Genomic DNA, 27582 nt, shown 5'->3' with positions numbered 1-27582 from the left:
ACAGTACAGTACAGTACAGTGGAGAACACTAACCTAGGTTGGGGGGGAGGTTATTGTTTTGAGGGAGAGTCCCCCTCCATAAGGACATTGGGGAGATCTCTTTCAGGGGTTTCCTCTCTTCTTTGTCTCTTAGCTGCAGGATCAATTTTGGTGAAAAATCTGTCTATAGTCACTTGAGCTGCATAATCCTCCAGAAATGAGAGACCACATTATCGTTCATAAGATTCAACACTCTGTTCGTTATAATTATGTTGGGGTGGTGCTTCTCAAAAGAAATCCTGGCACTCATTCCATTTTTTCATAATGGATTGTATCACATCACTGCTAACCTCCTCCCTGTCTTCCTCTTCCTCAGTGGAATCCTCCTCAGCAAGTGCCTTCTGCTGCTCACTCTGGAGTTCAGCAAGTTCTTCTGTCGTCAGCTCCTCTATGTCTTCCCTGCATGAACGCAACTGCGATTGTGGCCATCTCCTCACTCAGGGGTGGAGATGGGGAGATGGCCGCAATTGTGCTGGTTGGGCGGCGGGGGGGGGGGATGGCCGAGATTGCACCTGTCTTTCCTGCAGGAGTGCGCCCGTGATCACGCACATCTTCCCTGCACAAATGCAACTGCAATCGTGGCCCTCTTCCCACTCAGGCGGGTGGGGAGATGGCTGCAATCTTGGCTGCCACCCAATGCGGAGTTCACAACCCAAGTCAAAATTTTCATGAAATTTTTGTTCGTGACCCAATTTGGTTATGTACCAAGGCATTCGTGAGCTGAGGCACCACTGTTTATTTGTCAAACTTTGCTTATTTAAGTTTCACTTTAATATCCCATCAGAAAGAATCTGAAAACACTCTGCTAGGTCTTCCACTTCAATTGGTTTAGATGAAATGTTATATGTGATTACTAATATTTTTTCAATATTTTGCTGGATAATTATTATTGGAGAAAAAATTATAAATACACAGATGTAAAAGCAAAAAAATATAAGTGGAGCATTAAAAGATTTTACTCTTATTTGTCCAACATGTCTCAGGGACAATGGAGCAATTGTTCTCAAGGAGTATCACTGGCATTCTCAGAAAGGACCAACTGGATGCACTGCAGGAAGACAAAGCTTCCAAAAGCAGCCCCGGAAACAAACAGAAAATCTTATTTCAAGAATGAGACAGGTCAGCAAAACTCCTATTTCAGAAATTTCTGCTTGTTTTTATTTAAGGATCTTTTAGCTTCCTGTAATTTGTGAGGGGAGCAAGGCAGATATGAAGCTGCAAGGGAACTGGCATAAATTGCTTCCTTGTCCACTTCTAATAGCGGGAACATCTCATGAGCAGGTCTTAACCAAATGAGGGAAAACAATGACACCAAGAAAAAGAAAAAGGCAGTATCCAATCCCAGCACTAGAACAATGGGAAGCTAGTACTTCCTGAAAAAAGCTGGAGGAGCAACAAACTGCACACTAAGCCCTACCACCTTGTTTGAAAAAAACAGAGAGCAGGCATGGGTTCCAAAAAGTCCCACTGGCTAGTCTTATGCCATGGTATTTGCTGCAGCAGGAGAGCAAGTCCAGCAGGGGACTCTGGAGCAGTCACCAGAGGCACTACAGGGGGTTTCCACAGCACCCTCCAGTTCCATTCTTCTGTTGTGGTAAATGCTGCAGTGAAAAAGGAGCCAATGCTGCCTGCCTTCCCTTTTGTTCTGAGATTCTCAGAATAAAACTAAGGATGTGCATCTGCTCTTGCCTACCTGCCTTCACACCTTCATCCTCTCACAGCATGTGCCAGAGAGTAAGCATGTTCGCTGCAAACTGGCCAGGCCCAAATGCCTGTCTTTGGGGTGAACTTTTCTCTGAGCCAGGTGTTGTGAGACAACTTTCCCAGATCACATGTGATAAAGAGACAAGTATTTAGGACTTGCCAGCTCTCCAAAGAGCCATACCAGGTACTTTCTCTGGGCAACACTGCTCTCCAGAAATCCTTGTCTACACTCTGGCTCACATTGAGAGCATTCTCTGTGTGAGCCAGCTGGTGGGTGTCAAGAATGGAGCAGGGTGGACAATGCAGCAGCAGCAGGTTGGGAACAAGTGATCCAATGAAGTGAATGTTCTTTTGCCTCAAATGGCATTAGAGTTTGCACTGGAAGTAGAAGAGAGCTCTGGTGACTTGTCCTGTTCCAGGAACAAGCATTCTTTCCTCTAAGAAGCTGTAAATAATTCTTATTTATTTTGCTTTATACCAAATGCCATGGTGAGCATACCATTCTAAGCATTCATCAAACTAGATTTTATTTCTTTTAGTTTCTGATATGCTATGCATTCCTTTTAATATACTTCTGTTGTATTCTTCTTCCATTTCCTACCCAAGCATTGTCTCCATCTTCCATTCTCTCACCATTTTCAGAGGAATCTAATGTTCATTTCTATTTTTGACTAGAGCCAATCTTGCCCCTTATACCTACTTTACCACTTACTGTGAAGCAACCTATTTTTTCTCATCTAATCTGAACCTTTAAAATTTTCATAGAAACCAAATCCACCATGTTTCCTTAGGTTGCAAAATACAGATAGTACACACAATTAGGATATACAATTTTTAGTCCAAAACCTACCTTGGCTGCATATTGTTCCAAAGCAGAGATAGTATCTGGATCTATGGTAGCATCTCCTGTATGAAGACCTGCCACTGTACCATCAGCCTGAATAGCTAAGATGGTATCTGATTGTGGCACCTGCACAGTATGGTGAATATAAGCAGTGGTTCCATCTTCCAGCTGTACTGCTTGTAGGGCACTCTGGTCGTAACTGTCTGATAAATTATTTCAAATACTATTAAGTCACAGACCAAATTTGCATGTGAATTTATTTTAAAAGAGGGGCACAAGTAATGCTGATACAAAATCTCTATTCCCTTCAACCATATGGAATGTATGTATGAATGCTGATGCAGTTGACAATTTCTTATACAATGTTTAATGCTGTTTTTTGAAAAAAGTGTGTATTAGTAGGACTAGATTTAAATCATGGTTTTCTACATAATTTGCACGCATGCCTGCCTTACCAGAAGGGAGAAGAACTTCATTAAAATATTCCCAAACTGGGTTACTTTCATGGCCTGCTGTCATTATAGGTTTTCTCCTCCAGGAAAAGAATAATATGATAAACCTCAGGCTATGCACAAAAAGATTCAAAGACTTGTGGAGTGTTCTGCTCGAAAGGGTTCACTTTCATTTCTACTGCTTGCCCCTCCCTCCTCACACTTAGCTTCTTGTGCAGATCTATTCCACTTCCAACAATCTTCTTCTATTCTATTCTATTCTATTCTATTCTATTCTATTCATTGAATTTTTTGAAACTTAGCACTTAAGAGGTAAGGGGTTGATTCTGTGTACATAGACTTTCAAATGAACAATGGGATTAAGGTCTTTTTCTCAACTCTGTATGTTTATTTTATAAATTTTTTGCTGTGAAGAAGAGGCATGTGATCTGTGCAGACACAAATTCAGTCTTGAGAACAGAAAAACCAAGCATCTATTATACTATCTTCTAGACAAAAAAATATCCAATAATCTTACAGAAACTCTGAAAGAGCATGACATTGTGAATGGATTAATAAAATACATTTAGCAAAAAAAAAAACATTGTATGAATATACCTCATGCTACAATATATCTCAAATAGAAAGCTAACTTTAGATAGAACTTTCTTCAAAAAGCATTTTATTTTTTAAAAATCCAATTTAAATAAAAACCTGACTTACATTTTTAAAATCCATTTTTAAATCTTTGATTTTTATCCACCTTGGGTCATAGTGTAAAATATATCATTCAATATTTTAACAAAATTTTATCCTTATTAGGTGGACTGGATCCAGACTATCCAGGGATGGGATTTCACACACAAGACTTTGACTGAGGGAAAGGGTGCAATTTTCACCAACCCCATTTCCTTTTGAGGCCTACGCTGCGCATCAAGCCCCATTGGTGTGTGATTTGCATGGAGACCACAAAGAAGAAATGGCAATTACTTAAATTAGTGGAAAACTGATCACAAGCCAAAATATAATTTACCTTTTGATGTGTGATGAATGAAAGCTGTGGTTCCATCTTCAAGCTGAACTGCCTGCCCATCTTCTAAACGAAGACTATCTCCTGCATCAGGAAAAAAAATGTCACTTTAGTAACATAGTGCATTCACGAATTATGCAGACCAGATGCAAGAAATCTCAATGTTCTGATGTAGCTCAAAAGTGCCCCCTAGAGCATCTAAATGGCATCAGACAAGGATACCTGAAGAGTTAAGGTAATGTAACTTCTTCCTTGTCAATAAGCAGATTTTTTTTTAATGCACTGACTGGTCCAAACTTGCTGGCTATTTTGAGACAAAAGGTTAAGATCATTTGGAAGGTGATTCCGTAATATTCTGATTTGCTAGCTAGCGCACTAACATCAGAAATAGAGGCTGTCACGTTACTGGATGAACAATAATTAGTCTCCACTAAGGAACCAGCTTTTAAGAAACTCAGATTGTATTCACATCTTGCAGAATCTTCCACATAGCATGTAGTTGAAGATATGATGTTGTCTCTCAGACCAACCTAAGTGTAATGTATTCTACACTTGTTGTAGAATCCAAGAATCTACTCAAGCAAGTAAAATTTAAAAGGATTAGACTTATTTTATTTAGGATTTTCTGTGTAACAGATAGTTTCCCCTTGTGTTATCCCTCCCCCACCTCCGCCCTTGTCAATATAAACCTGTCCTTATATCTGGAAATTTTGCTGCATTATTTTCAATGAGAATTCATAGACACATAGAAATAGAGTGAGTCAGAAGGTACATCCTGGGCCATCTAGGCTGAAGCCCGGCTTCAGCTGGCTCCACTCATGACACACCTATTATTCTCACTGTACTCTTTCCTAAGTGAAGGAATGTATAGGAATCCCTATGTGCCATGTTGTTGTCATTAGCCGCAAAGTCATGTCCGACCCATCGCGATCCCATGGACAACATTCCTCCAGGCCTTCCTGTTCTCCACCATCCCCTGGAGTCCACTTAAGCTCATGCCGACTGCTTCAGTGACTCCATCTAGCCACCTCGTTCTCTGCCGTCCCCTTCTTCTTTTGCCGTCAATTGTTCCCAGCAATGGCTCTTCTCCAGTGAGTCCTTCCTTTTCATTAGGTGGCCAAAGTATTTGAGTTTCATCTTCACTAACTGGCCTTCTAAAGAGCAGCCAGGGTTGATCTCCTCTAGGACTGACTGGTTTGATCGCCTTGCAGTCCAAGGGACTCGCAGGAGTCTTCTCCAGCACCACAATGCAAAGGCCTCAATTGCTCAGTGCTCAGCCTTCCTTATGGTCCAACTTTCACAGCTATACATTGCAACTGGGAAAACCATTGCCTTGATTATATGCACTTTTTTTGGCAGGGTGATGCCTCTGCTTTTTAGTATGCTGTCTAGATTTGCCATAGCTTTCCTCCCAAGGAACAAATGTCTTTTAATTTCTTGGCTGCAGTCCCCGTCTGCTGTGATGCTGGAACCCAGGAAAATAAAATCTGTCACTACCTCCATTTCTTCCCAATCTATTTGCCAGGAAGTGAGAGGACCGGATGCCATGATCTTAGTTTTCTTAATGTTGAGTTTCAAGCCAACTTTTGCACTCTCCTCCTTCACCCACATCAAGAGGCTGTTTGGTTCCTCTTCACTTTCTGCCATTACAGTGATACCATCTGCATATCTGAGGTTGTTGATATTTCTCCTGGCTATCTTAACTCCAACTGGTGATTCTTCTAGCCCCGCCTTTCTCATGATGTGCTCTGCATATAAGTTAAATAGGCAGGGTGACAGTACACAGCCTTGCCGAACTCTTTTCTCAATTTTGAACCAATCAGTGGTTACATGTCCAGTTCTCACTGTTGCTTCTTGACCTGCATATAGGTTTCTCAAGAGACAAATAAGATGGTCTGATACTCCCATCTCTTTAAGAACCTGCCACAATCCCTATGTGCCTACTCACCCCTTAAGATCTGGGGCAGAGGTCCTTCTTCCAGAGCCCTCCTTAAAGATTATTGGGGTGGCTAACTGGAGAAAGACCTTCTCGGTGGCACCCTGGTTATGGGATGTACTCCCAAGAGAGGTTTACCTGGTTCTGACTCTTCATTCCTTTCGGCGCCAGGCTAAAACCTTTTTTATTTTCCTATTATTTTAAGATTTGACTAGGTTTTAATATGGATTTTATTTTATTGAAATTATTTGGATGCTGTGCTTCATTTCATTTCATTCTGTTTTTATTGTAAGAATGTCCTGAGACTTTAATAGTTGGATGGTAGCTAAAAGCTTTAAATAAATAAATAAATTCTTAGGTTTTTCCAAAAGGTTGGCTGAATTGCATGTCTCTGGACTTTGGGCAAGACAATTCCAAAGCACCTTAATTTTTAATTTCCAGGGGTTGGCCTGAAGAAAACAGTCCTTGGTAAAATGGTTCAGAAACTCTCCAAGCATCTGAACAGACTAGGCTGTGTCAGGAAGTCAATTCTGACTTAATGCATTCTTGTAGGATCCCTTGTGAAGAAGGGGTCCACCAGTAGGAAAGTCATCCCACTTCTCAGTCTGTAACACCTGGTCTTAAAGTTTTATAGGTACCCTAAAAGGCATATTAGTTAAATGGAAGAAACTTCACATTATAAAAGTGTTTTATGAAATGTTATGAAAAATCATGTATTACATTGCATTTGTCTTCATGATAATATACTTACTACTTTTAGACATGGGAACATGTTGGACATAGGCAGCTGAGCCATCTTCTAGCTGAATCACCTGCCCATCCATTAATTTGCCATCTGAAATACATGCATATTGAAAAATTAAGAAACCATTGATTCAGTCAAGTTTGAATGATCCGTCTGTAGATCTACTCCTGGACTGGGTCCCCTGCATACAAAAGTAATCTTTGAAGGTAACACTCTAGGCAAGACCTCTGCATCTACCATCTGCAATGTGTGGGCTATTCCTTTTGCTGGTTTGGAACCATGCACATAAAGTCACATAGATGATGTACATTCTATCAAATCACTGGTTAAGGGGAGTGAGGAGACTGAATGCACGTGCTTACTCAATCTCCTACACTCCAGAGACATGAACTGAAACCACTGAGCATACAATCTGAAAGAGATTATAGCAGGCAGCAACTTTAATGCAACTTTGTTGATACATGTGAAGAAATCTGCATTGGGGCCCATAAGTATAGCTCAGAAAGGAAGTTATGTCAAATTAGTCTTATACCTGTGTTTCAATAAATAACTAAATCTCATTGTAGGCCAAATAAGATAGGGTTCAGGAGACATATTACCCTGTTAATGACTTCATCATCAACCAAAGTAGGATGTGAGTGCAAATTGCACTGGCACAACAGTATTATATACAATCTCCCATAGTTGCATTTCAGTAAACCTAACACAGAAAAAAGGCTGGGACACTTCTCATATAGCATCTCTTTATTAGCCCAGATCACAAGGAGATTTTGTTAAATCTAATTCTTTCAGGATTGCACTCCATATTTCACTTTAAACAATAGCTGTTACTTGATTCAAATTAAATAAGAATAGCATAGTTATTTAAAACAAATGCTGAGCAAGGTATCAACATAAAGGGCCTAGAAATACCTGAATTAAAACAACTGAGAAATGTCGGGTTAGGGTGTGTTTGATCCTAAACCTGTAACATTATAAGTCTCTGCATATACCACAATAGCTAAAGTCCCATTCTATACAATTCAAACTAGGAAGTCTTGCCTTTTAAAATACTGTATTACCCTACTTTTAAATAGTTATATGTCAGTACAAGTTCTTGCTAGTGCTAGATGTCTATCCTTGTGTTCTCATTACACACGCTCTTTGCAGTTTTCTTCTATTAAAACTCCCCTTGCATTGCACTCCTTCACCAATAATTTTTTTTCATGAACAAACCTAACACAATAATTACTTCTATCTTGATTGAGAGTGACGCTTGCTTTCAGTCTCCTACAATTTCTCGATAAAGAATAGGTCTGAGCTTTATAGGACTTAATTCCAGATAGGTATGAACAGAACCATAGCCTAAGCCATTCTAAAGGCAAGTTAGGCATGGTTAATCGGTTTAACTCTAGTATGCACACAGTTAAACTAATTAAACCATAAGAAGGGAACTGCCAACTCCTGGGCCAGATCTGGCCTACATGGCTTTCATTCCTATTCCATGGCCTTTCTTCCTTAGCTCCATCCTTAGCATAGCAATTCCACTGGAGCTAAAGGGAGCTTCTTGACCCACCTGACCCCACCACAAGTTCAACTGCCAAGCTATAGAGAAGAGGAGCTATATGCATTTATATAGGTGTATTTTTTCTGATGGTTATTTGTGGGATAATGAAACTATGGTGCTAGAGGAGAACTTGGTGAATATCCTGGACCAACAGAAAGATCAACAAGTGGGTCTTAGATCAAGTCAAACCAGAGCTTTCTCTTAAGTTGGCAGAGTATGCAGTGATGGCTAAATTAACTAATTATGGAAACAGAAGACTGACTGAAGAGTTTAATGATAAATGGAAATTCTATTATATGTAGTTTAATTACTATAGAACAAAAGGGAGCTTGTTAACATGTTGCCGATTATTTATAATCGATTCAAAGTGAGTGGAAAATTTCTTGGTTTGGAGAACTATATTTATTTTTTTCTGTGAGCTTCAACAAAGTACTAATTTCCAGAAAGATAGTAATTTTGGGGGAGGTTAAGAGTTTTCAGGTTATTAATGCATATGCTATATTTGTGTAAGATCCCTTGGCATTCTTTTTTTCACATTTTTCTTCCTTCTGTACTTCAAGAAAAAACAAAAACAGAGCTTTCCCTTGAGGCAAAAATGACAAAACAGACTGTCGTAAGCTGAACATATCATGAAAAGGCAAGACTTACTAGAGAAGACAATTGTGCTAGGGAAAGTTGAAAGCAGAAGACAAAAAGACCAAATAAGATATGGATTCACTTCATAAAGGATGCCACAGCAGGGATATCACTGATAGGGCATTTTAGAGAGCTTTCATTCACAGGGCTGCCATAACTTGAAGATAACTTGACAGCACATAACAATGATGACAAAAACATGCACTGTAGAGCTATGCACAATCTACCTTCAATTTCCAACAATAAACCACCTATGTCATATTCATAGATTGTTTCCATGTGGCACAAACTGAGCAATCCCAAGTTAACCCAAGAACAAACTCTGGATTTAATTTACTCTGAACTGCCACCAAACACGCCCATTATATCAGAACAGAGTTAATGAATCAGGAGCTGATTTCTTTTGAGGTTGTTTGGTTGTTGTTGTTAATTCAATACTGTTTATATGCAGAGCAGCTATTCAACTTTTCCATTACTGTGAACACAGGGTTGGTGTTTGCTCTGAATTAATGAATATAGAGTAAAAGTGTTTGATCTTCTGCCCAAGCCTTTATTGACAAACCAATATAATTTAGCTTTGTAAACTTACCTTGGTATGAAAAGACAAAGCAGTTTGTTTTCAGTTAGATAAACTATTCTAGTCATTGTATAGTCTAAATACCTTTAGAATTATGTTGTATGTAAGCAGTGGAACCATCAGAAAGTGTAACTGCTTGTAAGCTTACTCCTTCCATGTTGTCCAAGTTGTCCCCATCTAACAAAACAAAACAAAACATTTAAGATTGCTCTATGATTGTAATACATAACCTGAATTTCATTCTTAAACTTTTATGAAGATCCTCTAGATACAGAAGGAAAATGATCTAACCATTTTGGTATGGATTCTGATTAACTTCTATGGTGCATTTCAACACTCAAAATGTCACTATATGTTTTATTAAGTTCACAAAGATATCCATTTTGTCACACTGACTGGCAACGGATATTAGCCTGATTACTCACCTTGCACAGCTACAGCTTCTGTTAAGCAGAGAGTTACATGTTGAGCCTCCATCCCCCCTCCGGAAAACTCTGTCATTCCCTGAGAGTCTCGATTTATCTGGGCTAATAACATTGTCTACCTAAACGTAAAAGAGAATTTACATAATTTATTAGAAGTAAGTTCAGGATAATATTCCTCACACCAAGTTTTTAACAGTATTTCTCACACCAAGAAATATTTCTGATGAACCTTTGTTTCGAAGAGAGTTTGCCAATTCTGGTAATCATGAGTCTCATACTTGAGGGTGTGGGGACATGCAGAAACTTGAAATCATAAACGTTGCTAAAATGTAGGAATGTTATTTCTAGTCTTCACAAATGTGTAGTCCTAATCATTTTCAAAGATTTCAGTTCTATAAAGTGTGATTGCAGCATTTTAAAGGTTCAGAAGTGTGTGTATGCATGAATAAATAAATGTAATAAAATTAATGTGACAAAAGCTGAGACTGGCAATCCCAAACACATTGTGTAGCAGACAAACTAGAAGTGTCTTGTATGAAGTGCTCATATACCACAAAGAAAGGGGGGGGGGCGGGATTTAAAGGTTCTTGTAAATTGTATTTTTGTACAATTCTTGTATTTTCTGTGAATCAATAGTTCTGGAAAAAGGCCATTCTACTATATTTCTGGGTTGACACTGGCTAAATTGTTGGGGGACAGTAATCTCATCATCCAAGTTAGCTGTGTAGACCTTCTGCTCCTGCTTACATAGCTAAAAAAATGAAAATAACTACCACAAATTGGCAAGAAAAAGCACTTTCTGATGAGGTAGGCACTAATCTAGAGCCCTAATGGAGGCAAAGAAAAATCACTTATGCCCTATCCTATTTCTAGAACATTAAACCCAGTAAATCTTGACCTTGTGCAGTAAGGTGTTGGGCATACATTGGCACACAAATAGATCTGTATGTCCAAGTATGATGTAGAGTCAATGACTAACTGTTGCATCAGTAAAAATGGTAAGTCAAGAAAGGCTGGATGTCATTAATTTCTTAAAAGTAGAAAGCACACGCTGTGCTGAGAGTCTGAGAAACTACTAGAACTGTTAACACAGTCCTTGATCTAAGCCTCAAGCACAAGATGGCCATTATCCCTTCAGAAAAACAACTGTACTGATTCTCAATTGTATGACTGAATGGGAGGACCTTAATCATTAGTATAATTTGAGCGTGAAAGAAGCAGTAAGCTCTCTTCTCTTTCTTCATCAACTGAGCTAATATTACCTGAACTTAAATCAGGAACTTTGGGACATAAATCACATTAACCAGGCACTAACTTCAAAAAGCAGGCCAGGGCAGTGTCCTAGCGATATAGTCCCATCTCATCATTTCCAAATGGAAAAAAAGGTATGAGGTGTATTGCACATGCCAACCCTGACCTGTCTTTGGGAAAAAATACCCTGAATTTTTCAAGATCTGAGCAACTTGGGGGTGTGGGGGGGTTGATTGAAAAAAAAATACAATTCTTTTATAATAAGCTATTTATAGCAGGTTTTTGAAATGTTGCCTCTGTTCAATTGTATTTGAATAAAAGCACCTTGAATTGTGTGCTGATATGCCTGTGCAAACCCCAGAACAATAGTGTAACTGACTCTAAAGCACACTGTCCTATATTAACTATAATGCTGATTACTAGGGACCCCAAACATGGAGATCCCTGCTATGGTTGCCTACCTCAGAATATGCTTAGGTGAAAACATCCATCTATCATTCAGCACCAGGCTTTTTTGGAATTTCCCATAAAGCAACAAATTGCTATCTCATCCCAAATAATGTTCCAATTTCAAGCTAAAGGAAGTTTAGAGGAGTAGCAGCTTAGCCAGGAAGATGAACTGAATACACTCTTTTTGAGGAAGATTTTAGAAAGGGAAGAATGAGGAAGGCAGTATAGTTCTGCTTGCTCATTTCTGTATGCAGATCTGTTCCTTGATCTGGAACAGAAAGCCTGAAAATAAGATTCAGCCTAAGTCCTTCCCTGCATTCTCTTTTAATCAGGCCCTGTAATAGCAGAACACTATTATAAGGCATGCTACAATCCGCATTATCTATAATTTGTAATTTTCTGAGAAACACATAAGAGCGCAATAAAGTACGCAATTTTCAAGTTTAAAAATAGCCAGATTTGAATCTGAAAGAAAAGATTACTGTTGTAAGTGATAAAGCATTCTTCTTGGATCCTGTGCAGCTTTAATTATTAAGCATCACTATTAAGAGCAGGAAAGAACTGCAAAGGTGTAAACTTGAAACAATGGGAGACAAAACCATGTGTCTTTTTAAATAAAGGCTATTAGTACTTTCCACGGATAACAAATTCAAACATTATAATGTTCAATTTGCTGAGGCTAATTAGCTTTAGTCATTTTATCTGTATTTGGTACACAGCTAGATACAGAAAGACCCAATATTGCAGCATGTCAAAAACAATCCAGAGTACAGATTGGGTATGGGTTGTCATTGAATCATAGGTTATTGTTATGCACAAACGCTGCACCATCACTTAACTATGGGTTAGGATTAGCCAAAGAACCCAGGGTTCACAACCCAGCAACAAATCATAAATTCTCTTCCTGGGTTGTTCATCATCAGCAGATCAGTCAAATCACAGTGCAGTGTTTGCATGTAAGAATAAACCACTATAACCCATGAGTCAACCAATACCCATGTTATGTAAGAGGTAATTGGCATGGTCTCATTCAACAATTTCTAATGTCTGCTGAGCAGACATAATCATATAGCACCACTTTAGTGACAATAAAGCCAGTGTGCTGTATTGGTGAGACCACTGGGCTGGGACTCAGAAGTTCAGGGCTCTCTAGTTCCCACTCAGACATGAAACTCACCAAGCAATTTTGATTCAGTTACTGCCAGCCTAATCTACCTTGCAGGGTTGTTGTGAGGATAAAATCATATAATCACCTTAAATTGCTAGTTAGAGAAAGAAGGTGGGTTATAAATGCAATAAAATAAGGTAACTATGATCCCTATTTTCAGAGATAGAAAACTCTGAAGAACAGTAAATTCGATTTAGATGTAGACTCATTTAACCGTGCTGTTGGAAATAGAATTCCCACTCCCACAACAGTCCTGCACACACATACCCCAAAATACTATGCAGAGCATCAGGGACCATGTGGAACAGGTCAGATTATTGTGCAGGAAATCTTCCAAACAGGTGGAAGCACTTTCCGTCCATAAGTAGAGTTCTATTTACAAAAAGCACTTCTGCCTGATTTTCAGGGATCTGCTGATTCCTGCTTGCACCACAGGCGAAAACATTCAGCAGGCTCTCCAGTACTCTGCCATGGTGACAATGGGGGAAGCAATTTCAGTTCTGCTACTCTAACTGCACTACCAATCCAGACCTAATGCAATTTAGATCCAGTCCAGAAAGGACTAAATCCATTCAGCAATTCCTTGGATTTTTATTGCAGGTAGAAGTCTAATAGCAGAGCAAGGATCATTAATGGACACACAATCCCTTACTGAAATTTCCCCCATCTCTATTTATATGTGCACATTGAAGTATTCAAAGGAACTGCATCCTTTTCTCCCCAGTACTCTGCACAGCGTTCACATGCTTCTCCTAGCTAGTGGTGGTGAGTTAGTACTATCAATGTGCCTAATAAACAGGAGAATATTATTACTAGCCTATCAATGATCAGTACAAATACTGATTTACAACTTCACGATAGACTTTCAATATGACTTTCTGCATCCAGTTGAACCTGTGATTACCTAATCTCAAAGGGATCATTCAACTTGAAGCAGCTTCTTGTTAGAAATTTGGAAATGTTTCTAATTAAGTAGAATCAAAATCCGAAAATACATTTTGGTAGCACTAAGCAGAAGCAGGCAAAAAAGACACTAATGAAGCACCCTTTATACAAATCTAAATTAGACTTTTGAAAATCAATTATGCAACTTTTTAATCACTCAGTAACAGCACTTATGAATTCTTCGAAAGAATATGAGAAAGGAGTGACTCAATACTTTTACTGGGCTATTGTTTAAAATACACAAAAAGACTTTTCTGAATTTGCTTATATCATATAATGGAATAAAGAGATGAAATCACAGGAAGTTGAAAAATGTATTTTATTCCAAGGATCAGCCCTATAGTGTTTTCACTGTTAACTAGCTGGTTTTTAATCTGTAATATGTCCATCAACCACACTTTTTTGTTATGGTGTGGGTGATGAATACTGAATTTTATATACTTCATAAAAGCAAATTTCTACCTTTGAAGCATAAGAAATATTAGCTGCTCGATTAACAAGTACAAATAAATATTCGTAATGAAAGAACAGAGTAAATTGTAGAGTTAAGAGGGCATAACATCAGACTGTAAAATCACCCAGGTGGGTTCAGTACATTATTCTGGTGAGAAATAGAATGGCATGTATTGGAACCATAGGATGAATCCTTATGGTCTTGTGACTTCTCCATGCCTCTGCATATTCACCCAGTGGAACTTACTTCCAAATGGACAAGTGCAGGATTGTGCTTCTAACGTCAGGACTGAATTCCATTGCATTCAGGAGGGCTTAGTCCCCAGTAAGTGGGTACATGATTGCAGCCCACTTGTACTTTTCTAAAGGCTCAGATCCCTTAGTTTTCCTCATAAATTGAATTTCATCAAACAAAAAGGTAGGTAGGTCTGAAAATACTCTATGCAATCTTAATTACAAAAATTTGCCTTTGGGAAGCTCTGTTAACAAAACAATTAGCTTTATTTAATGGAAATATCTGCCTATGAATCAAAGGTAAGCCCCAGGTCTGATAGATATTATTACTGAATTTATAATACTCATCAGGTTCTGGGTAGATAAATAAAAGGAATATTGGTAAGTCACTAAATGCTAAACATCATTCTTGCACTTTAAAAAGAGAGCCCAAGCAAAGTAAGATACCCTTTCAAGGTAACACCAGATGCTTGTTTTGATACACTTAAACTGCAGTCATTCAGCCAGAAAACAAGTCCTTCAACTCCCAGCATGCCCCAGCCAGTCTGCCTGCCTCAGGCATACTGGGAGTTGTAGGACTTTTTTTCCCCCTGTTTAAACATGCAAAGGACTGCACCCTTAAGCACTTTGACATTTTTATTTATGTCAGAATAAAATCACTATCCCTTTAAAGAGATGTGTAGTACAGTTCAAAGAGATAACAAGAGGAATGCATTCTTAATGTACCTGAGAACCTTTTTGAATGACAGCTTTTTCTTATATCAAAAAAGAGAACAGTGACTTGTAGAGATTTCTGAGTTCATACTTACATTCTATACTTCGTCAGTCTGGGCTGGATTTAAAAGGAATGGCATCAATTTTGTGTATTTAAACACAGATCTGACCAAACTATTTAGAAATCAATATTTAACAGCAAAACAGGATTGTGACTGATGCTGACCCCTACCTGCTGCTTACCCTTTCGTAGGTTCTTTTTGTCCATTCAAGGTCACCCAGCTGAGAAAAACAGGTTCAGAAAAGAAGCTACAGACAATGAAAGTGCTCTGCACTCTGCATTTGCTATTAAAATCAGAAACCTCCTCAGCCTTCATTACTAAGGTAGTTCATATGTAATTTGTCATTTGATTTAAGGGTTATGTCACTTATCAGTCCTGATCATTGGAAATGTTTAACATTGGAGAGTAGTTCTTCAGTTAGAGACTTTCCTGATAATAGACAAAACATTCCTCTAATCGTAAACACTAAAGCACTAGTACAAGCAAACTGAATTATTTTTAAATGGTTGTCATATTGTTAATACAAGTATTTAATCCTTTCTAGAAAACAAAAGTATAGAAAATAGGTATAGAAAACCTAAAGAAAGTAATTAGGCAATCTAAAATACAGGATTTAATAAATAAATGTTTAATAGATATAATAATACATCCAGAATTTGTATGAGTGGAATTTCACCCACATGTCACTCCTGCAGATATAAGGAAGCTTCCATTTCAGCCCATAATGACAGCTAGGTATTGTGGGAGCAGTAGTTAAGAATAGAGTTTTCCAATTGAAAATCTTAATGCTTCAAAATGATATACTGCTGTGTCATCAGCATATCCTTTTCAAATTAGCCTCGTCTGTTATTTTATGACAACGGACATAGGACACAATGGCTTAGTTTGCACAATCATTGCAGGCTAAACAAGCCATGGTAGTTTAAGCCACAGCAGGTGCCAGGCACAAGTTGCATAACCTCCCACCAAGGCATTACTTGAACTGTTATCCAACCCAATCAGCATGGCTTGAAGGAGAAACACCTCACAGAACCCGAGCAATGTTGGTAGGGAAAACAACCTTCAACCCAACAAGGTTTGCTGCCCAGGTTTGGTCAACAAAGCCACAGCAGGGTAGGTGATGGTTGACCACATTTGCCATGTGACAATTTGAACGAGCCACCAGATTCTGTAAAAAGAAGGTGCAAACCATGTCAATATAAGGAGTTCCACAAGCTTATAAATCCACTGAAATAGTAAAATTAGTGCGCACCTATGACTGCAATCTTGTACAGTTACTTGCGTCTTCCCAGAATACATCCACCTTTGCTGGATAGTGGTAATACAATATAAACATACAACAAAAATAGAAAACCTTCTGTCCTCATAATTTATCCTTGCCATAAGTGAACCATTTTAACCACAGAAACTGAACAAAAAGCAGTGGATGGCAAGCACCACTTCAGATGTATTCCATCTTCTCTATTCCAAGATGGAGCCTGTTGTGATACAGGCATGCACAAATGAACCAAATAATCTATTATCTTTTCAGCAATTGATCTCGAATCTTCATTGATTAGTTTTGCTAATTAATACGATTTAGTCAGTGAATATTGGTTGATACTTGGTTTAATTGGTTGACAGTCAACTGAATGATAATCGACCACAGAAGAAATCGTATCAAAACTTACTGGGGAATTCTATGGGTTCTCTTCCCTCTCCACCACCCACCCCGACCATGTGTACTCTTGCAAAAACTGCTCCACACTGAGGGATACGGCGTGTAAATCCACCACGAGTAGGACCCATGTGGCGTTTTGGTATGATAAATCCATCTGCCTGGTGCTCCTGTCGGAGAGGGGGCTGGGGGGACAGAAATATCACCGGCGGCAGCATTGATACGAATCTTTGATATCACCACTAGCCGTAGCAGGACGAGCCCCATCCAGTGACGCAGCCTCTAAAATGAACGCTCTCCCAGTCCCACACCCTTGAAAGTCGGTGATCCGCTTCGATCAGCCTGTCCTATACCTCGAATACTCCGAACTATCAGTTTATTATTTTTTTTGTGGTAGTTGTCATTCTGGAGACAAATGCATCAGAAAAAAAAAGGCGGGAACCGCTGAGGCCTAAGACGGAATATGGAGGAAAAGGGGAGGGGGAACACACAGCCGGGCGGTGGCAGCGACGCCTCGGCTTTATTATTAATATGAGCCACGATACTAGCGCGGCTCTTTCCTTTTCCCTCACTTTACCCTCCATTTAACATCGCCACCGAGGGACTAGGCCAGGCCGAGCCCGGGAGTGAAACGTCCCAGCCGGAGATGGCGGCGCTTAGAATAAGGCACACTGGGTAAAAACACATTTATATACGAACCTCGCCGAGAAATTTTCCAACAATTCCTCCGTCCGACCACCATGCACCAGGACAGGAAACGGCCGTCTCAGCTCCCGCCCGCCTACCCCAGCACCTCCCAAAGTTGTGCAAGCAAGCCCCGCAACCAGCGCCTGCTTGAGACTCCATTGGACGGTCTACGACTCAAACTACCGCCCACAGCTCTCATTGGATCTCTCTGGCTCCTATCCCCCTATCTATTGGTTGTTAACCGACGTGTCCGCCTCCACGCTACAGCGACGCTATTTTATGCTAGGTTCGGGGCCTCTGCAAACGCCATTTTGTATCACGTCGGATGAGGCGCCTTTGCGTCAGTGAGGGGAAAAGGGATAGACGCCATTTTCCTTTTTTTTTCGCGAGGAGAGAAGGTAGTGAACCTAGGCAGGGTGCTGATCTGCCTAGTAGCTATGGTTTTAAGGGAAAGCTCCGCGGTTAGGCAGATATCTCTAGCTCGGAAGGCTAGCGGTGGAAAATAACTGCCGAGGGTTTTGACATAGGGTTTGGCTCGGACTCAAGATTTTACTTGCCTGGGAAAAGTGGGGGCTTTCTTTGCCACCACAGTGAAAGCAGAGGTCCTTTTCACGGGAGATTTAATTACACTCCTGTTAAGATGAGAACACCTCTTGCTCTCTTCCCACCAGGCATGTTTTAAGATCGATGCCGCATATTTTTGTGGTCAAGCTGATGTAGGTTCTGTATTGCTCTAACAGTTTTCTTCTGTTCTCCGTATACAGAAGATTCAGTGCAATCCTATGTGTGATAACAAAATTAAACGCCCCAGTGTTCAGTTGTTTATTCTCTAGTAAATGTACTTCGGATTGAGATTTGAGAATTCGGATTTGAGAACTTCATTCTCAAACTGGTTAGAAGGCTGGATTAGAAGGCATGGGTTAGAAACCCATGAGACAACCCAATTGACTACCGTTTCAGGTACAAACTGTTGGTTAGGTGAACTGAACCTCATTCGTTATTCCCAGTCCTCGATAACTATGTTGAAAAGCCCTAAAATGTGATTTTTGTAGGGCTTTCTACCCAAATGTATCTAAGAAATGCACAATTTGCTATTATGTGCTCTTCATTTACTACTTCCAAGGAGCTCAAGGCGATGCACACATTTCTTACCAGCACCTGTAAAATACTTAAGGTTGAGAGTAATTACCTATCCCAAAGGCACCAAGGGGGCTTCCTGGCCTGCTGGGGATTTGAACCTAGATCATCACCATCCTAACAAACGTAGTGAACATAAAATTTTCTAATTAATACGTTTTTGTTATCTTACTGACCATTCAGAATGTGTAACTGTCCAGACAGTTAAAAGAGTGCTGGGTGTTCAAACTGGAGCTATTCGATGAGAACTCTAATCCAATGAGTTATGGTTATTTAAACTCTCATGTTTCAGAAACCATTGCTTCATACAGAATTACTGCTATCATAGCATGTTTTCCTGACTTAGGTAAAGGATGGCACTTTTGATCTTCATGAACTATGCAGAAACACAACAGCTTTCTTTAAGGTTTCCATGCTGCACTATTGCTTGTTTTAATCCTGGAACTGCTTGCACATGGTTTCCACATTTCACTGTAAAGTTCTGCTGTAGGAGCAATCACAGCTGCTGCAGACATTTCTGTCTGCTGGTCACTGTCCAAATCTGCCTGGCAACTGCTGAGTTGTAAGCAGTAACCAGAGATTGGTTGCACTGTGCTCCCTTTCTGCCTTGCCAATGTGCACTTTTGGATGCCCAGCTGTGGTGATAGGATCTTGCAGGAAGTGGGGCATCATACTGCAACACTTCCAGCAGCAGTGATCACACTCCAAATCTGGTGGCTTTACTGGAGTGACACTTGGAAATGGCTGTTCATGCTGTTCTAGGAGCCAGTGAACTCCTGGAAGGTTGCCTTTCACAGGCATTGCCACTAGAGTGATTCCCCTGAAAAGCCCATGTTGTCCTCTTTTCCCTTCGCTCCTATCTTGTCCCTGACATTCCTATGTACTGGCAAAAAGCCCTGCTGTCTCCCACTCCCTGCCACAGCTGCAGACAAACACCTTCCTTGTGGCCAGGCAGAAGAGTATCCCTGGTGGATGCTCACATGTGGTCCCACAGGAAACTCTTCTCACAGCTCATTGTGCCTCAGTCCCCGCCATGTGTGGCTGTGCTGATGCCCTCCATGTGCCTGGGTGCTCCTGTCTGAACCCAGGACACAAGGTGAGATGCCATGCTGTTAATGTGTGGCATTACTTATGTGTGAATGCACCCATTATATGCCTATGAAAGATTTAGTCTGAAAAAATTCCACTGTACTCTCTTGACATATGGAAATTATTTCCCACCTCAAGAGCATTCATTTTGCATCCTAGTTAAGCAGAGGACTGCATGAAGCAGCTCTTACAGCTACCTGTCAAGTATCTCGGTATTTCAAAAGATACTGTGCGACAAATATTCTAGCATTGATTTCCTGAATAAAATACATAGTTCCCAAAAAATTATGAATGCATGTATGAGGCAGACCTCCTGAAAAGTAGCAACAATGCTACTATCACTCCAATTTTCAGTCTTTTAGAAAGAATCGTAACATTGGGCCTACAATGGAATGTTGCATTATGTAATAATCTTGTTTTGGTGCTTGGTAGTCAGCCATAACCTTTTCCAGAATAATTCCATTAGGCTTTCCTCTAGATTTTTAGTTTTCTTTGCCCCTAAACACCCAGCTTTGAGTTTGCCATGCTCATTGGACTTTTTTAAAGTGGGATACCTTACATTTGAGGTTCCCTACACACTTCTCTGTAGTGTGCAGATTGTACCCTTGTGGCTACATGAAGACCTTGAGTTCATTATTAGTATATTGTATGAAAGCAGTCACCACCTGTTTCCCCTGGAAAACATGCTTCATTTTAAACCTCTTTGTGAGCTCAGAAATAACTTCATCAGTGCAAGGTTGCAGAAGATGCTTGCCTTTCAAAATACTGGTCATTCTTGAGAAAGTAAGTGCATTGTTCATTCTCTAGTACAGCTTCTATATTTAAACGAGTCAGTATTGTAGGTGAAACATCCACTACTGTTTTCCTTTCAGGATTAGTTCTCGCATATCATAAATCAAGATGGTAAATCTGTTTCTGGTCTTATTCAAATTTTATATAGTGTCACATAATTTAATTTCTTGCATAAATATGCACACCTGTCTGAGATGCATGTGTCATCTTTTTAGTTTTGGCTTCAAAACATTGTTCAGAAAGGAACTCAACCCATTAGATTGTAAAGACCAGCGGTTATGTTTTGTGTGTGCATGCATGCATGTGTATATGGTGGCACCCCATCTATGGAATGCGCTCCCCAGAGAGGTCCGCCTGGCGCTGTCATTATTTGTTTTTCGGCGCCAGGCTAAGACCTTTTTATTTAAAACTTATTTTAATTGCTAAATTATTGTATTAATTAGGATTTTAAAATTTTTAGCCGAGAATGCACCAGGGGTTTTTTAATGTTTTTCTTTTAAATTGTTATTATTATTATTATTTATGTATGTTTTTATATATTCTTTGTGAACCGCCCCGAGGCTTTGTTGCGATGGGGGCAGCATAGAAATGTTTTAAATAAATAAATAAATAAATCTACATTTCAGTGAAATTACTTGAAAGTATTACCATTTAAGTATCTGTTAGCCATAAAATAGTTATAGTTTTATAACTGTCAGCAGTCACCACAAACTCTGTGATACTAAAGTGTGAGGCATATGTTAGCAGAAATAAAAGTTCTACACTTTTAATATCCATCAAAGCAAATTAATACTGGAACAACTAGCTAAAAATGGATTTAAGCATGTTTGATGTAAAGATAGTTTATGAGCTCTCAGTACTATAATTTAGGTTTGTAATGTCAGTTAAACCAAACACAATTTATTATCAACTTGGGTAGATTCTCCTAATATAAGTTGGTGGTTGTGATATTAGTTTATAAGGTATGTGGGCTGCAAAGGAGGAACACTGACAGGGGTGAACATGCTCTGAATACTAGTCTCTGAACTAGAATGCCTAAACAGTAACAACATCTACAAATCAAGCAGCATGTCTATGATACAATAAAAGAAAAGCCACATTACATCTAATTTTAAAAAAAACCCAGGAGACAAAACAGCAACAAAGTATTTTCAAGACAGGTTCAGGAATCCAACTTTATTGAGCTAGTCTACCCAGAACCTGAATGGAAAAAAGGATAGGTGGAAGATGCTTTTCTTAGTCAGTGGCAGCATTACATAGCCCTGCCCTTAATAAAATTTACATTTGGGTGAAATAGGCAGTAAAGGAAAAAAGGTTAAGTATAAAGGGACAGCCCTTGGTCTGGTTGGAAACAAATGAGGTAGGTATTCTATCAGGAACTTTATATTCCAAGCACCCCATGCCCCTACTCATTTGTTATATATAAAACACACATCACACAAATTGATTTTCCGAAGACTGCATTTTTGAATATCATAATATATATGTTCATTTCAGTTTCATTTTTATAGATATAAATTCAGTTCAATTTTCAACCTGCCTTTTAAGTTTGGGAGGCTTACATTTAAATTAAGGTAGCTTGTTCAGTATCAGTTGTAACAGCAGATGACACAGAATATAAAAACAGCCAGGAGAAAGAAACATTTTACTTAAATAAAAGAGTTGACATCAGTGATCTCAAGGCAAGATCAAAACCAAAAAACAAAATAAAAACCTCAGCATGTAAGATTCTACATGTATGTATTTTATAGATGGGGCACTAAGCCAGCCCAGTCAGATAGTTTTGATGTTGGCATCTTCATTGAGTCATTTTAATAGTGGTCCCAGTAGGGAGGAGTTTGTTGCCTTTCTAGTCAAAATGCTAGCTACTCTACCACCTGGAGGCAAGGATGTAATAAAGGAGAAAGAATGGTTGCTTCAAAAATTGTACTTGATAACCCTGAGGCCATGTTCAGATGCTTATATCTCAGTTTAATATGCCAAGATATAAGCAAGCCTTTTGCTTGTGTACATAGCCCCTTCATGCAAGCCACAATTATGCCAGATATCTCTAACAATATATTTTTAATACAAACCATGAAATATTTGTTACCAGCTTTGGAACAAGCCAAGATTCAAAATCACAAGTTTATTTTAGAATTCTTTCTTCTACTGAATCTTCTAACCATTCTGGTTTGCACAAAACAGGAATTTATGCTTATGTGAATTAGGGTGAAATCCTATGCATGTTTATACTATTGCCTTACAGTTCCTAGCATTCCAGGCTGGAGGAATGCTAGGAATTGTAGGACTTTTGTCTGTCTAAATATGTATAGGATAGAATCCTTGCTGGTTTGATACATGGACAAAGGCTCACTTATATTTCAGAATAATAAGCTTGAAATGGTCATCCAAACCAGGCTGCTGTTCTAGTTGGAGCAAGCAAATCTCTTTCTGGGCATCAAAAAGTATGGTGGGAGAGGAAAAGAGAGGTGATGGAGATGTTAAAACCTCTAATGCAGGTGCTGGAAAAGGAATAATAGGATGAGATTATATTCCCAAATATGGGAATAAAATGTCACTCAAACCCAACCCAAGTTAGCCAAATTATTTTTAATAGATTGCCTATAGATTTTTCAACATCACACTTCAAAATACACTCCTGTAAAAGCAGAACTTCGTGTCAGATTCCTCATGCTGCTGAGAAGTTTAATTCCCATCTCAGGATTAAACATGAAGGTTTCTGTATCCAAATTTTCACTTGCACACTGACAGCTTTAAGAAAAAACAAAGGACACAGAGGATGTTGCCATTTTTTTTCCTTTTTAGCAGCAGTGAAATACCACTAACCCCTTTTCACATAACCAAATTCAAGTCACAACCAGTGGTGACTGCACCACAAAGTCACCAGGTACAAAACTGCTAGTTTTAAATTAATAACTTGAAATTTTCCCCAGAACATCCCTTTTTTATAAACAAACATTTTGCTATTTTTGTACATAGGCTAGCAGGCTTGTTTCAATATGAAAGTGCTAAATCATTTACAGATTTAATCAGTTATGTAGTGCTACAATAAGTGTCCGATATTCTACATATGAACAATATCTTGATAAATGGAAATGATGAAGTGTTAAGTAAGGCTATCCAATTACCTTTATGTACATTAAAAGAATAGATACCCAGCAAGGAAAAGGGGAAGAAGATTGGGCAAATACTCAGTCCCACAGGTGTAAAAATTAAATTGGCCTTCCAGCTTGTGTACTGTAAATGAGACCTTTCCAACAGTCCTGCAGCCAATGCCTTTTTTTCTTCATGGAAAGGAAGCTGCCTTCGTGACATCCCCTCCTGATTTCTGATTTCCACAGCGTGTTTGAAGCTCAAGTGTCAGGTTCTTCATAAAACCTTCTTTCCAGTATTAGGTTGCATGATCAAGTCCCACTTCCTGGGTTGGCTTTTTTAAAGTGTTCAATCTACCAATTCATTTAGAGTGAGCTGTAGATAACATGAACCAGTTCTGGAACCACTATATTGGGAGGAACACAAGCTCTTCACTACAACCACACAATAGGAGGAAAAGTAGTGATAATTCAATTCATTCCTGGGGCTGGACCACCAAAATTGAATGAACTTGGCACAACTGGAGCATTAAATTTGTATCCACCATGCTTTTCAATCATTTTGGATTCTGAAAGGGAGGGGAAAATTAAATTATCCAAATGTCAAACTTTGTTTGTTAAAGCTGTATTGAGTTCTTCATGTTCATTCTTAATTCAAACTACAAAAAGGCAATTTTAAAAAAAAACTTTTAAAAAACACTTCAAGAGTCTCAAAATCACATATTTTATAGACCCATATTTTATTTTTGTAAGAGTGTAATATAGTACAAAATCTGAATAATGAAAATGAAATTTATTCTATCTTATGCAACAACCCACTTCAGGATCATACTGTTAGTTCCATCTGTTAACATCAAATCCATGCTGATGCAGTTATCCCTGTTCCCCTCTTTAGTTTTAACATTAGGTATATTTCCTTTTGTAGAATGCTCTTATCCAAGAGCTAACTAGACTTTGCTTGGCTTCAAAGAACAGATAAGATGAAGTCCTTTCAGTGCCATGTGTGTTGGCACAGGCCTTGTTAGTAAAATGATGACACAGCCATATTTAACAGTAAGCAGTTGTATAAAACCTTGTGGAAACATCCATACCATGGGCTGCTCTCCGCTGATCTGCTAAAGTTGCTATGTCCTGTAACTGTTTTCTTTGCTCTTCATTAAGCCCATGTGTCAATGCTTGGTACCACACAGGATTACGATTTTGAATTGCTATGGAAGAAAGGGACATAAAATTATTTGAAACTCTGATCAGACTGAAGATAATCACAGTTCTCTATTTTTTAGAAGCACCTCTCTGCAGTTATAGTCTTCTAAGTAGAAGCATTCATATTCATTTTTGTAGCATTAGGGTTGAACGTGTAGATCTACTAACTTGTTTTCACAGGGAGCTTTTTAAAAGCTGGTTTTAATTTCTTGCATTTGAATAGGGAGGCATTTTATACAATGTAGAATCATGTACAAAAAGGCACGATGAAGGAGCAAATAAAAAAGCTGTTTTCCAAGGATGGAAGGTGGGCATTCCTTTTTTTGTCAAGAAATTAGCTAGCCATCCTAACACTAACCCATGTCAGTGTTAAGGAATGCCTCAACTGCAGTTCTCATACTCTTCCATCCCTGAATCTTCTAGCCCCTCTGCACATCTAATGTCCCAACATTTTCTACAAGTTCTTCAATGTGAGACATTTTATTGACCCACTTTTTCAACACACAGGGATCTACAAAGAAACAAGAATAGAGATTTGCTCTACAAATTACAGCTGCTCTTACTCTGAAAAATTGCTTTAAATATCTGGTATTCATCAACAGGATTATCTTCATCATCAATAATAGTTGAATATCCTTCAAGAGCTGTCTCTTCAGCATCATCTTCTTCCCAGTCCTCATCATCCCCATCTTCTCCAGCCTGCTTAGCCAGAATCTCTAAATACTCTTGTCCATCTTCATCAATATCATCTTCATCACTCCCAAGTTCCTCTGCAAGAAGATGTAGAATCAAGAGATATTACTCAGGGATAGGAAAGGCTATCGTTTTTTTCTGTTTGTCATGGTGATAAATGTGCTTCTTAATAATTTTTCCACTTTTTGTCCAGTGCTAGCTTTTAATTTTTAAAATTCTGGGAAAAAATCCATGCTTTTAGACAGCAATCAATATAAATCTTGTCCATTTGCAATATACAGCTTGCAAATGAGAAACCAAAAGCCCACTATAGATGCATTACAAATAAATGTTATCAGATGAACTAAGTAGAGAATGAAAGGCACTAAAATTAAGCAAGGAGCTGAAACAACCACATGAAATAAGTTTCATCTTTGTTTTTAAAAAGTAAAATCAGAAAAAGGTTGAGGAATAGGCATGAAGCTAAAGACACCTTGACACAAAGAATGATGTTGTTTATCTCATAAGAAGAAATAAAAAAGGGAGATGAGGTAGGAGAGGAAGCACTAAATAGAAATACTCATATAACTTAAGTGAACAAAATGCTGACCAGGTTCATTTTATCAAAACAAGCCACCCATATCCTGTGGGTGGGTTATTTAAGGATTGTTTTCCCCTTCAATTTGTCAAGCTGCTTGGGTTCAGATTACATGACAAGCTAATGTCGTGGAGGTATAACAGAGTCCGGTACATGTCTCTTATTTAAACAAACCATGGTGGCTTGTTTTGATCATGCAAACCAGGTCAGTTTAAGCCACAGTAGTTGTTCAATTCTGTGAACTTGCCTACTGTGTGAAAAATAAGGAAGCAAACAGGCTAAGATCTGCAATCATTTTAATCTTACTTAGAAGACAGAAACTATACCAAGAAGTTACATGGAAGGAAAATCATATACCAGGACTACGTAGAAATGAAAAAACAATGAACAGTTGCTTGAAAAATCATCAGTGATTTACCTGCTTCCTCATCATCTTCTGCATCATCATCATCATCACTATCATTTTCATGTTCAGCATGGCAAGCATATGCTCTTTTCAAGCCATTAAACAAGAGGATGAAAGCTGGCAAGATTTGACCTGAAACCTGATTTAAAACCTGTGGTATTTGCTCCAGATCAATGAGAGCACACAAGCCTAGCACACACATTTTTCTGTCATGAAGCCTGAAATGCAAAAGGAAATTTCATATTACATTTTTTCAACTTCAGGGAAAAAAGAACCCAAAAGACCATCTTTTAGAGAAGTGTACTGGCAAAGTAAATCTGTACTTGCAGCACTATATTTTTCACTTCTTCCAAGCAAATATAACCCATACTGCATGAATAAGCTAGATGGACTGAAACACCCATTGCGTGCACACAATTCCTTGTCTCTACATTAAAGGGTTCAATTAGTCAGGGCCATAATTTTAAAGAGACACCAAGCTTACCCCAAAAAACAGTCTACATCATTGAGCCACTGTGTGATGAAATGACTGGTAACAGGCTCCACATTATTGGGGAAGCGAAGATTTTCCAGGGTGTTCAGAAGAAGATGAGGATTGTAATATAGAGCAGCTATGGCAACCTGGAGGCACATTGTTCGCAATTCACTTGTTTTAACTTCTCTGGTCAATCGTTCTAAAGCAGCTTCCACAAATAAAGGTATACACTGCAGAGAAGAGGGAAAGAATCTTAGTTAAATGTTTCAATATAGGATTTCAGTACTGAAAAATGACAACTCATTTATAGCAACAATATCCACTGATAACTGAATATTAGCATGCTCAACTTGCAATCAACACAAGGGCCAGAGGCATAGCTTCTCAACTAGTGTTCCCCACCCTGGTGTCCTCCAAATATGTTGTTTTACAACTCTCAGCCTTCAAAATAGCATGGGAGCTGATGGAAATTACAGCTTTAACTCATTTGGAGCGTAATGGCTCAAGCAGGATTGGTATAAACTTTCTAATATAATAGAAGCAGCCTATCCCAACCACTTTTTTCATCCATTGCCTCACCA

General features: G+C 38.8%; 2 protein-coding genes across 2 annotated transcripts in view; both read right to left on the bottom strand.

Moving 5' to 3' along the window:
* Window positions 1-16431, bottom strand: part of ZNF143 (zinc finger protein 143) — a 42410-nt gene extending 25979 nt beyond the window's left edge. Inside the window, exons 1-7 of the mRNA XM_044425564.1 lie at window positions 15361-16431; window positions 9914-10032; window positions 9573-9665; window positions 6736-6819; window positions 4052-4132; window positions 2573-2790; window positions 2123-2153 (exon numbers count right to left, since the gene is read on the bottom strand). Of these exons, the coding sequence (XP_044281499.1) occupies window positions 2123-2153; window positions 2573-2790; window positions 4052-4132; window positions 6736-6819; window positions 9573-9665; window positions 9914-10025 (619 nt within the window). The 5' untranslated portion in view covers window positions 10026-10032; window positions 15361-16431. The remainder of the gene's footprint in view (window positions 1-2122; window positions 2154-2572; window positions 2791-4051; window positions 4133-6735; window positions 6820-9572; window positions 9666-9913; window positions 10033-15360) is intronic.
* Window positions 16432-21995: 5564 nt separating this feature from the next.
* IPO7 (importin 7) overlaps window positions 21996-27582 on the bottom strand; it is a 51499-nt gene continuing 45912 nt past the window's right edge. Inside the window, exons 21-25 of the mRNA XM_044425532.1 lie at window positions 27011-27231; window positions 26539-26744; window positions 25414-25620; window positions 24739-24855; window positions 21996-24216 (exon numbers count right to left, since the gene is read on the bottom strand). Coding sequence (XP_044281467.1) covers window positions 24119-24216; window positions 24739-24855; window positions 25414-25620; window positions 26539-26744; window positions 27011-27231 — 849 coding nt within the window. The 3' untranslated portion in view covers window positions 21996-24118. The remainder of the gene's footprint in view (window positions 24217-24738; window positions 24856-25413; window positions 25621-26538; window positions 26745-27010; window positions 27232-27582) is intronic.

The sequence above is a fragment of the Varanus komodoensis genome, unplaced genomic scaffold, assembly GCF_004798865.1.
Source record: "Varanus komodoensis strain SLA01 unplaced genomic scaffold, ASM479886v1 scaffold16, whole genome shotgun sequence".
NCBI classification, from domain to species: domain Eukaryota; kingdom Metazoa; phylum Chordata; class Lepidosauria; order Squamata; family Varanidae; genus Varanus; species Varanus komodoensis.
The sequence above is the reverse complement of the archived record's forward strand: the minus strand, read 5'-3'. Positions and strand labels throughout refer to the sequence as shown.